General features: G+C 36.8%; 1 protein-coding gene across 4 annotated transcripts in view; it reads right to left on the reverse strand.

Annotated features, from left to right (window-relative positions):
* Positions 1–12,866, reverse strand: part of piezo1.L (piezo-type mechanosensitive ion channel component 1 L homeolog) — a 96,490-nt gene that overhangs the window by 15,873 nt on the left and 67,751 nt on the right. For all 4 annotated transcript variants that reach the window (XM_018241504.2, XM_018241506.2, XM_018241505.2 and 1 more), the window contains exons 24-36: positions 11,936–12,089; positions 10,516–10,759; positions 8,940–9,036; positions 6,825–6,993; positions 6,526–6,615; positions 6,116–6,192; positions 5,834–5,908; positions 5,044–5,147; positions 4,827–4,941; positions 2,893–2,964; positions 1,913–2,085; positions 869–981; positions 229–399 (exon numbers count right to left, since the gene is read on the reverse strand). In XM_018241504.2, coding sequence (XP_018096993.1) covers positions 229–399; positions 869–981; positions 1,913–2,085; positions 2,893–2,964; positions 4,827–4,941; positions 5,044–5,147; positions 5,834–5,908; positions 6,116–6,192; positions 6,526–6,615; positions 6,825–6,993; positions 8,940–9,036; positions 10,516–10,759; positions 11,936–12,089 — 1,654 coding nt within the window. The remainder of the gene's footprint in view (positions 1–228; positions 400–868; positions 982–1,912; positions 2,086–2,892; positions 2,965–4,826; positions 4,942–5,043; positions 5,148–5,833; positions 5,909–6,115; positions 6,193–6,525; positions 6,616–6,824; positions 6,994–8,939; positions 9,037–10,515; positions 10,760–11,935; positions 12,090–12,866) is intronic.

The raw sequence follows: 12,866 nt of genomic DNA on the forward strand, positions 1-12,866 counted from the left end.
CATCATGCTTATTCATGACCATCTAAATGCAAATTTCCTCTTATTAAGATTTGTTTTCACTATATCCTTTGTATTAACAAGCAACATACAGAAATGTGTTATTTCTTTAGCAATATAATAAACAGTATAAAAGAAGCAGCACACAATCTCAACCGGGAAAACCTAACAAGGAGCAAATATAGCAAGTCCATAAAGGGGAAATGGCAGAATGCAAGGATACCAGCACACCTGGAAAGCAGCAATTCACTAGCAGTACGAGAACGATGAGTTGGCTTGATTTCCTCAGACCCCCTAATAGAGTCCAAGCTGTTGCTTCGTGTGTTGTACCCGGTGCTGAGTTGCATAATATTTTCTGTACAGTCAGCTGTGCTGCAGGTAATCTCCTCTTCCTCACAGCAACTGCAGAAAAAAAACAATTCACACAATTATCCTATTTGTTATGTTGCGGAATTACAAAACTGTGATGCGCCATAAAACTGACTGTGGAAATGATGAGAGTTTCTCTTAAATACCCATTATTTGTTCTACTCTCCTATCCTATATGCCAAATGTGAGAGCAATCCAGGCATATTAATGTTTTAATAGATTTTGCTTTATCCTGGTGTAGCAGCTGTGCGGATATCAGCTTATAAAATGTGTGTGTGTTTTACAACAAGCGTATTATAGGGTTTTATATAGTAATGATTTGGCAATTTTTCTCCACCTTTGAACTGTGCAATACCTGCCATAAAATGCCACACTCAGATATAGCCCTAAGAGTGAATGATATCTTACCAAACAAGAAACGAAAACATACTGGTATGTCATTTACAGTCATTGAAATGGGGGTTTCTTAAAAGGGAGGGTTGCTTCTGTCACATGTACTTGCCTTGAAGTGATGCTTGTTGGAGAATCAGTTGTGGGAGATGATAACTTGGGTGCCCTAAGATCCTGCCCTGTGTCATATACATTTTCCAAATCCCTGCGCTTGATGTCTTCCCCCTGAAAAAAGCACAAACTACATTGTCAGTGTCACTAAAAATAAACAGCTCTGAATGTGAGTCTAGGCCCATAACAACTCCCATAAATATTTATACTATTTATTTATCATTTATAAAACAATATGGTACACACAGTAGCACAAAGTAGCATGAAGATGCATGCAGCATTTAGAATATTTAAAAAAAATTAATAAATAAAACAAAATGAGAACCCTCTACTATTCCTTTAAGGGTGAAGACAGGAGATTAGTCGCCCCGCTATTTATCACCTCTAGCCAGGGCTAATAGTCTACTCTGAATGCTTCCCCAGCCGATGCTGGGGAAACATATGCAGCATGAAGTTTCCCGAAGTTTCCTCGCAAGACAACGTCAGGTTACTTCAGAAAGTTGTGGTTTTGCAAATGTTTCCCCGGCTCTTCTCCTATCAAGCATACTGCGGGACTAATTAGGGCTGACTGTTAAGGATACATGCCATCAGAATGCCACCTTAAACTGTGGAGCCCTTAAAAAATAAAACTTTCTTTTAATAAAATAAATTGTATAAAAATTGCATTGCATCGGGACATCAGAAATAGTGGGAACTAATTGACTCCTTGCTTGCAATGGTTGATTCTCTGTAATATTTTTTTCTGCAACTGACTTATTTAAACCCCTTATTTTTGAAGAATTCTCAGTTACCAGCAGTAGCAAGACAAACATAGCTCAGACAAATTATTAAAACGCTCAGTTTCCTTGCTAACAAGTCTCTGTGCCTCTACCTCCTGACTGGTAGGATGCAGAAGAATAAAACAAGATATCAAATTTAAGTCAGCAACAGGCAAACTGATGTTGACGCAGCTGTGCAAGAGAAGTATAAGGCAATGCAATAAAATGACCAATGGTCTAAGTTTTTACAGCTGACCGGTTATGTCTTTTTATTACTAAAGACTCACCTTAGACAGTTTTTGAGTTATGAGGTACCTCTCCACCCACAGTACTGTGGACATATCGACATGCTGCTTTGTAAGGGTTCCTAGCCAATCGGTCAGCCCATCCACCATGGCAAGCAGAAGAACCCAGAGAAACTTCAACACATCAAGGATACGCTGTACCACATTACTTCCTCCTGTTAAGAACAAATCAGCAATGAATATTGCTAATGTAAAGTGTATTAACAAGCAGGTACTATGATTTTTAGGATAATATTTATAAATTCATATTTCCTGGACCAATGAAATGCAAAGTGGTTACTAATCTTTGTATATTTATACTTAAAAATGCAAAGGTTATACATACATTGTTCTTGAGCAGCTGTAGCAGTGAAGCTTTAAAACTTTTTTTATTTTTTTCTCGATTTGTGCGGATAGTGGCGAGAAACCAGCATTGCACTGCCACTGACCACCATTTTGGCTTATCATGTATGCTCAGCTGTACTCTATCTGAACCCTTATCAAAGTGTGAAACCAGAATGTAACAAGTTTTCTATTCATTTGTTTAAGATTTTTCAATGGTATATTTATCATGTGGTGAGAGCCCACCATTTCATAAATGTCTCATCCCCATATAATGCTTTGCAGGATTTGCAAGATTAGTTTTGCCGAATCACTGATAAAAACATTTAACGATGCAAATTACCCTACTCCATGATAGTTATAATGTCATTTTATGCAAACTGCACTCGTTTATTAACAGAAATTAAACAGTACTAAGCACTAATGTTAATAGAGGTATCTGAATTTGGCCACATTAAAAGCACTTTTTTTAAATGCCACCACGAAAATACTGATTTTTTTTTGTTGAATATGTAACATTTGGTAGAAAGGTCATAAGTTACAGAATTAAGGATACTTTTCTAGAAGTCCAAAACAAATGACAATGGATGACCTTTTGCCATTATGCACATCTTATCACTCCCATCCATACCACTGCTTACCTCTCTCCTCATTCAGATCTTCATCCTCTCCCTTCTCTCTTGGTTCCTGTGTATGAGACTCTGCCTCCCCTCCTGCGAATGAAATAATTATATAAAAAAAATAAAGATGCCATCACTACTTCCATACATTACAATTATATACACATTGTATAGCATATACAAGTACTGTATATGTATCAATAATCCTCATAAAATCTAGGGAAGCACCAAATGCAAAGATATTATGGCATATTATGAGATTCTATGCTGGAAAGGACCAATAATGAAAGGGCAGTGGCATAACTACCGGGGGAGCAGGGGGTGCGAGCGGGCCAGGGCCCGCACCCCCTCAGGGCCCCCGGCAGCTCGCGCACCACTCAGTTCTGCGGCCGTTTCCGGCCGTACGGAGGGGGCGGGGCCCGGCTGCACGTCCCACGCCAGGGCCCGCCCCCTCTAGTTACGCCGCTGTGAAAGGGGTTAAAAAACTGGCAGAGGCTATATAAACAAGCTGCTGTGTAACCATGGGGTTAGACATTTAACTTGAATAATACAAAAAGAATCATGTTTACATAGCAGATAAACTCTGTAGAATAAAATGGTGGTGTTCACAGAAAACAAACGAGTAATTTAACTCTCTCTCTGCTGAAAATAATAAAGGGGCATTGCACTATACAAATTCATTAGAGGACATTATAGACAAATAGCAGGGGACCTTTTTACCCATAAAGTGGATCACCGTACCAGAGGCCACCCCTTCAGACTAGAAGAAAATAAACTTTCATTTGAAGCAGAGTAGGTGGTTCTTCACAGTGAGGACACTGCTTTTAAGAAGAATGGCTTGGATGATTTCTTGGACAAGCATAATATCCAAGGCAATTGTAATACTAAATCTATAGTTAGTATAGGCTCAGTCTGTGTGTGTGTATATATATATATGCTGGGTTTCATTTGGAGGGCTTTAATTTGATGGACTTTTTTCAACCCGATTTAACTACTGTATGTAACTATGTAAACACCTCTATCATAAAAAAAATCTGTTGACAAGAAATAGCTTAATTATGAGGGCTCGGTGCTGGTCGACAAATGCAAATGTTTAATGTACAAAAACATAATAATCACTTTTACTGGTCCTTTAACAAGGTATTTTATCTTATTTGTCAATTACTAAAGTCACATTCTCCTTTTGGTTTGTACCAGAGCAAAACAAATCAGAACTCTACTGAGAAGCCCTCTGTATAACCAAACCAACTATAGTCTAAAATACTTTAGCTGGGGAGAGCTAGTTTCCTAATTAAAACAACAGGTAAAAGGCATGTTTAGAATAAGCCCTATTCATTAGAATACTCTTGAAGAACGGGGTATACTAACCCTTAAAATAAATTTGCTAGTGCAAGACACAGTTTTGTATGTATAAGGATATTACACTGCTCATTTTGTTCCTATGCATTCAGCTTGACTCATTCACTTTTGAATTTCCCCCTGGTGGTAGTTTACTGGAAATTTCAAGGTGGATTTTCAGGACCAGAGACTCTCCACTCTCCTGAGTGTCCCCTGGTATTAGATTTTACCCATTGTAGTAAGTTTCTAAAAACTGCACAGATAGCCCAGTGGAAAAGTCTTCAACCATATGTTGGTAAGGAAAACAGACAGAAGAGAGTGTTTTTCAAATTAACTATGTTTGGAAATTGGATTATTTCAATGTGTTAATATTTGAGTGCATGTTTTCATGTATGGGTGAGTGTTGCTTCAGGGGAAGAATTGCCTCAACAGCTACCTTCTTAGATTCAGTTGGTCAGCTCCAGCAGATAAACTTACTATGTAAATGCCAAGGGAACCATCCAGGACTGTGCCACTGGTAGATATTAATATGATCCCAGAAACTACAATTAAATGTAAAATATATTTGTTTCAACTAAGTAGCATTTCTGCAAATAGAGACACCTTTTCTGTCTCACCTGTTTCACTATTATCTACCACGACCATTTCCACCATTCCAGATCTCTGTTTCTGATGACTCTTTCTTTCCTTCAGCGCAGACTTAGCACTTGTAACCCATGCCTGGTATGCAAGCTGATCAAAAGGCAAAAGCTTGGTGTTTAATATATTTAATGCATTTAAGATGAATGCTTCTGTATTAGGAATGGGTTAAAATTATTCATTATTTGCCCCTACCTGAAAACCACTCTGCTTGGGTGGCCTCTGATCCTGCTCCAGTAAAGAATCTTCATCCTCTTCACTGTCCGATTCGAACAGAAAATAATCTCCTGAATGCAGCACTGTCAGAAAACATGCCAGAAAAGACCAAAACAAATTATATAAGAAAATGGTAAAAAGAGCTAACTGCTAACCTCTGACCCAGTGTCCCATAATATGTGACACTGAAAAGCAAAAGGCTATTTGTATGATAAATCCTCAGTTTTTGCTTGATCTCATTTAACCAGACTAGGATAGTGAACTGTAGAGATGCTCCATGAAGAATTTTTATATGGCAGCACAAAAACCTGTTTAAATTTAGAAGGTCAGGAGAAGTAGATGTTTCCTGTGCCTATTCAATTCTCATAATCATAATTATGTGTTTTTACTCTTCCAACATGAGGAGACAATGCAGTAATTTGAGAACATATGCATACCACCCAATTATTTTGTCTCTCCTCTGAGAAATATGCATACTACCCAATCTTTTCGTCTTTCTGAGAACAAATGCATTTCACCCAATGGTCCTGTTTAGACATGACAATCTTGAACAGTGGACCTCAAAAGAAGCATGACAGGTGTTGCCATTTCTGATGGATTGTGGCATAAGTGAGCATGCTCCAATCAGGTTGTTGGCTAATTGTCCAAACTTTAGATTTTAAAATGTTGGGAAGTATACATACGAGTTGATGGATTATGGCACTAAAATATCTTGTAATTTATGATAATCTAAAATGGGTTTCTGCTTGTAAGCAGCACCCATAGGTACCTGAGGCGTGGTCTAACCATTGACGGCTCCAATGGATCTTTTGCTTAGGGGACCCTTTCTTGCTGCCAGGCTCATCTGGAAAAGAACAAGTACATATTTGGGAGGTAGCAGCCTGGTCTGAGACACAGAGGCAGGTATCATGCAGACAAAACAAGGTCAGCATGAGGTATAGGCGAGGGACCAGATATAAATACAGTTAGCCCAATTGTATATATTAATAACAGCTCAAATCCTCTATTGACTTTCTTTCAACTTTTTAAAGCAATGGTGCAAGGAAATTACCTTCCTTTTCTTGATTGTTTTCATTTTGTCTCCTGCCTTCATGATACCGTTCTTGCTTTGCTCGAATCCTCTCCATTCTGTGGAACAAACTCGATCAGTTCAATTACTACCTTCACAGTTTCAGGATATATAAGCTTATTTGCTCTGCAAACACTACTAGGATCAAATGATATTTGACTGAGAAAGATGAACCCCCAACATGAGCTACCCCATCCAGAGATGAAGGATGAAACTACACTGATCAAAAATTCTCAGAGAAAATAACATCCAAGCTTCTTATCTTAGTGTTAAACAGGGACCAATGGTCATGGAAGGTGGTTTAACGTTCATTCATTATGTGAAGTGAATTCAGAAAACTGTGACTGCAACAAATACAATTCCACGCCATTAACCACCAGCTAAATTCTTACTGCTTCTTAAGCTGCTTGAGAGATCGTTTCTCGGATTCCTGGTGGAAACACATATTCTTCCTGATGCTGGCCATGAAGAGCTCAAAACCTCTGTAAAGATATGTTTTCTGGAGTCGATTAAATGGATTAAAACATTTAATGATGAAAGGCTACATTTCTTTATTGGTCATATTACAATTGTCAATGTTTTCATCACTGAAATATATATAGCATATTATGCATGTATTGTTTCTATCAAGTAATTGAAACATAGACATGCCTCTACATATAATAATAATGTCAATATAAAGGGCACCAACCTTGAAGTTTGAAGGGAAGATGCACAAAGGTCAAGAACAACATGACGAAAGTAGCAACTCAGAAAAACTCTTCGCTGTAGGAGGAGAAATAAGAAGCAGATGCTATCCCAAATGATTCCAGCCTCTTCCACTGGCAAAGAGCAATCCCGGTCTTTATCCATTTCTCGGGCTGGAGAAAAAGTTAAGCACTTAACCAAAGGCTGCTGTCTATGATGATTGGATGGTTCCTAACATAATGACACTACTCAGTGCTTAACCTTTCCTTCTCCTTTATATTCTGTTAAGCTTGAAATGTGTAGGGCTTTCTTTTGTGCCCTTCTTTTTTTTTCTTTTTTGTTTTTGGTGAGTCAACCTTCAAACTACTAAAATCATTTAAACATTAAATACACCCAATAGGATTGTTTTGCCACAAATATACTGTATATTCATGCCGCTTAGTTGTGATCAAGGTCAATCTTTTGTTTTATTATTATAGAGAAAAAGGAAATTACTTTTAAAAAAAATAAGAAATAATTGCTTAAACTGTAATAAATCTATGGGAGATGGCCTTTCTGTAAATTGGAGCTTTCTGGATAACAGATTTCCAGATAACGGATCCTATACCAGTAAAAGCTAAAGCTAAAGCATGTAGGTGAGATTATAGATCTGAAAGGCATGGGTCTACCTTTTTTGTGTAAATACATTTTTTTTGTTTTTTTTTAGCCTTGGGGGTAAATATTCCAACACAAACTGTGATATAATTATATTTACAGTTTGAAGCATAGTGGAGATCATAGCGACAGTCTGTGAAAGGAATGAAAACTTTGGAGGCTATTTTGACTGCATTTTGATTACTTCTTCAAAACATTTAATTTTTGATTTGGGACACATTTTTGATTGTTTAGTTTAAGGGGTACATTTATGAATGAATTCCGAATGAATTTCGAATTGATCGAATTTTTTTTTATGAAAGCAAATCCAACCAAACTCCCCTTCCATGATTTTAACTCATTTATCATATAATCAGCTCAAATAAGTCGGGTCGGGAAAAGCCTTGACAAATTTTGGGCTTAAGATATGATTTTAAATACTTCAAACATAACAACCATTGCCTCCCTCCCTGACATAAAGCCAAAATGATCACTGTGAATTAGGTTGCATAGTAGTGATTTTTGCTTGTTAACCACATGCAAAATTATTGACCTAGTACCAACATTTAAAAGAGAAATTGATCTATAACAGACACAGTTGGCCAGCTCCTTTACAGGTTTTAAGATCAATGTAATGGTGGCCTCAGGGAATGAGTTGGAAGAGGGGAGTGTTCTCAGATTGAATTTAAATCTACAAGCATGACTGGGGAAAGGAGCTCACTGAAAATATTATATTGAATAATTGTCAAGGCTAGGGACTTTTGCCTGAAGAGGTAGATAATATAGCCTCTTTAAATTCTTCTGGTAGAAATGGTTGGCCAAATGTAGTTCTCATTGCCATTTTTTTTGTTTTCTACTACTTCCCCCCCTTCATATATTTATGGAGATTGTTATGATTAAACCAGAAAAACAATGACAAATCAATCAGATATAGGTATAAACACAGGGGCTGATTTATGAAGCCTGTGTAATTTTTTTACCAAATTGTAATAAGGCTTTTCAAAGTAAATCATTAATTTCCACTTTAAAAGTTGTTCCAACTTGAAGTTCTTTGGCCCAATCCTTTCTTCTCACTTGTATTAAGCCATTTAGTAGTAAAAATTAAGGAAAGTGATAGTGCTTTGTGCTGCTGCTTAAAAGTGCTGAGCACGACCATACAATAGATCAGAATGGCATACAATTACTCAAGAAGTCACAAATTCCTCAAAGAAGAACACATTCTGAAAAATTGACACAGGTATCAGCTTTGTTAAAAATGTTCTGATAAACAAGGTAAATATTGCACTGGGATGATTCTGGATTCCTCAGACTGACATTTGATAAATTAGCCCCATAATGTTTGACATCCAATATTAAAGTGATAATTCTTTTTTAAATCATACTTTGTTAGTGACACTAACACTTCTCTTTGATGATAGTGTCAGACTGGAATAAATAGCAGTATATGAAGCCCTTTATTTCAGACTCTATTAAAACAAATACTCACGGTTGTAATAACCCTTAACTGTGCAAACGAGACTGAAGAGTTGGATCACCCAGCAGAAGTTGGTTTGCATTTGTTGGACAAATACACAAGACAAGAGCTGGAGACGAGAAGGGAGTTAAGCATAGAACAGATTTTTTTGGAATGCATTCTGTTGATATACAGTATTTGTTAAAAGTAATTTAATTTTGAATAGTGGCACAGACAAAATTGAGATAAGAGAAGCATAGAAATAATGTGATTTTATACTCCTGGTTCAATGGAGAGGGATAAATGGAGTTATGCTGAAAGCTTGCTTCAGATCAGTTGAGTACGCTATAATTCATCAAAATAATATGGATACTGTTTGGTCTTAAGTTCTGGCACGTACTGTTAGCTTAGTCAATATGAGGGCTTCTTAGTCTTGTAAAATTGCAACTGTGAGGCCACACTCTGCACTTTGCCAGCTAAAATTAAAGCCATATAGGTTAAGCCTGGCATGCCCATCAATAAGAGTGTTTTACTGGTATACAATTTACTTGAAGAATAATACTCAGATAAGTCAAATAAGTGTCCCTTAGTACATGATCTTTTTCTATAGATAATATAATGCAAATAAAATATACAGAATGGACTCTTGCTTGGGTATTTTCTGCAAGGAGTTTATATTTTCTTCCTGTGTCTACATAGGTTTCCTTCAGGTATTCCAGTTTCCTCCCACAGTCCAAAAACTGCTAACTGGCTCCTGATGAAATTGCAGGAAACACCCTGCTTGTTTATTGTGTCTATTTTTCATAGACCAATTGTGAGGTTGCTGATCCTCTAAAATTGTGCACAGGGTGTGCGATTTTTCTAAGTTGCTTATGTGGTCCTGATGAAATTGACCCATGTGTGTAAAGTGTGATAAGGAACTTAGACTGTAAGAGCAAGGGCACACTAGTGTTCCCTCTGCTTCTCACCACAATGGAAAAAAGTAAATGGGCTGAAATCAGCACTGCAGTTAAAACGACAGTTTCAGCTTGTATAATATAATGCAATGTTGCCCTGCACTGGTAAAACTGCTGTGTTTGCTTCAGAATCACTACTATTGTTTATATAAATAAGCTGCTGTGTAGCAATGGGGGCAGCTATTCAAAGGAGAAAAGGCTCAAGTTACACAGCAGATAACAGATAAACTCTGTAGGACATAATGGTGTTATTTGAAATCCACTATTTAACCTGTGCCATAAAGCCTATTTTTTTTTAAAATTTCCGTCATTGATACACAGCAGTTTGTTTATATGAACTATAGTAGTGTTTCTGAAGAAAACCGATCAGTTTTACCAGTGCAGAGCAACTGTACATGATATTTTCAATACTTTAAAACACTTATTTTTTGGTGCTACTGTTCCTTTAACCTCTTGATCAACCTTATTTTAGATGCATAAACCTTTGAAAAAACAACATTAACACAAATTAAATTAGATAACTTAAAGGAATTATAAATGACACGTTTTGATTGCAGCAATCAGTAATGTCTATATATGTCCATTATAAAAAAAAATAAACAGAAAACATGAAAAAAACTTCTAATGAATTTGCTAAACAAAGCAAGTCTCACCGCCAGCATGTTCTTGGACAGTACAACAGTAATGTTGTAGAGAATCAGGCAGTCCCAAAGAACCAGCTTTGCTTTCACTGGCTTTTGCAGAAGGGTTGTACCAGACAGGAGAAGGTAGAAACAGGACAACAAATATCCAAGGCCAAAAACACTGATGCGAGTGGCCCCTGTTATAAAGACCACAGCCAAGACAAACCAGAAGAGATACCGAAAAACTGCTACTTTTACCATATCCAGATAAGACCTGCAGAGGCAAAGGGCAAGGCTCATAAATATTATATACTATATATATCCTGATGGTGATCTCCTACAGATTGAAATGCGTCGATATATTTTAATGAGTGATTAAAATAAAATATACAATTTTATTTTCACGCTTCTCTAGACCTTCATTAAGACACTCTGCTAAGAACAAATGATGGCCAAACAGTGTTATACTAGCAGACTTCAAGAAATATTCACCAGTGAAGAGTACATGGACCCACACTGATGCCTTTATTTTTAAAAGAGAACTAAAGAATACAAAGGAAATAGCCAGAAATGCTGTAATTTATATATTAAAGCAGTCCAGGGTTTCTGCAGCCCTATAACAGTAATTATCCCTACTAAATATGGCTAAAATGCCATATTTAATTTACTGACCCTATTGCATCAGCCTAAAGTTTCAGCTGCTCAATAGCAGCAATGATCCAGGACTTCAAACTTGTCACAGGGGGTCACCATCTTGGAAAGTGTCTGTGACACTCACATGCTCAGTGGGCTTTGAGTAGCTTTTGAAAAGCTAAGCTTAGGGGTTGTTGCAAATTATCAAGCAGAAAATGAGGTTGGCCTGTAATATAAGCTGATGCTACAAGGCTGATTGCTAATTGCACTGGTTTCTGTGCTGCCATGTAGAAATTATCTGTATTAATTATTAATTATTAATCAGCCTTATATTGTGCCATTTATATTCTATGTGTACTGTATATTTTGAGTTGGTCCCTTAACTCAGCAAGTGACAGCAGCACAGAGCATGTGCAGTGAATCAGAAGAAAAGAAGATAAGGAGCTACTGGGGCATCTTTTGAGGCACAGATATTTACTGCTAAAGGGCTGTGATTGTCTTAGGCCGGTACAAAAACACAAAACATTATGTTCTACATTTCTAGCCTGCTTCTTTAGTTAAGCTTTATTTCTCCTTTAAAGTTGTCTACAAGAGCTTGCCATTTTAGCACATGTACTTACATAAAAAGGGGCAAACAGGAGGTTTTATGTATGGAAATTTGCAAATGGAAAGCTTTGCATTATTTCAGGTTATGGTGATAATAACAGGCTTTATAATAACGCAATCTATATGGCCACTTTATTTTAGATGTTAATAGATGCTATTGATGTCATGTTGTTATTTTCAAAAGTGAGCCCACAGCCAGAAAGATACTCACTTGCAATTGATGAAGTTTGGTACTGGGTTGGGCCTATCTTTTGGAGCTTCAAACTCTTCCACATTCTCCCCTGCCATAGTGTACCATTCTTCCTTCTTCTCATTAATAAACACCTTCCACTGCTGGGCCACCCCAATTAACAGAACAAAATCATCTACAAGCAAGAAGAGATAAGGAAAACATACAATTTAAGAAGAGAGAACATATAAAGACATGGGTATATATAGACATATATAAACATGGGCACCATCACAGATATTCAGTTCTAAATCGTAAAGCTACATAAACTATTTAGGACAACTAAAATATCAGCACTTTGTAAGACTTCACAAAAGAATATCCAGGTCACAAACATGTTATCCAATAGTCAGCCAACAAAATATGTGTGGTACATCAGTTCTCTAAAAATAGTTTGAAATTCACCAATCATTAATCATAATATCACTGCTGACTCATCTGATGTTTTCCACAGATACAAAAGTAAGGGGCCAATATAGTTATCCCTATACATACTGCAGGGTTGTTTTTAACTAAATCAATGCTCAATTTTAAAAGTAACACAATATCAGTTATCAATCTCTGTTATATACCGTACCATAGTGGCCATAAATAGTAAAAATCGAAAAATTGTAAACATACAGAAAGAATAAAAAAGAAAAGACCATTAGTTCTTAAAGGGGTTGTTCACCTTCAAACACCCAATTGCTTTCCGATAATTCACCAGAAATAACGACTTTTTTCAATTACTTTCTATTTTCTATGTGTTTTTTTAGTAGATCACTTACTTTTTGACCACACACTCACTGGAGGTCATGGCCACAAAGTTCCATTAAATAACTGAAATGTCAGCATATTATACTTTGCTGCTGCTGTTACAACACACAAAAGAGCAACTCCGCTACAGCAGAATCGCAGGGTGGGTGAAACAAAA

Source organism: Xenopus laevis, chromosome 4L (assembly GCF_017654675.1).
Source record: "Xenopus laevis strain J_2021 chromosome 4L, Xenopus_laevis_v10.1, whole genome shotgun sequence".
Classification (NCBI taxonomy): domain Eukaryota; kingdom Metazoa; phylum Chordata; class Amphibia; order Anura; family Pipidae; genus Xenopus; species Xenopus laevis.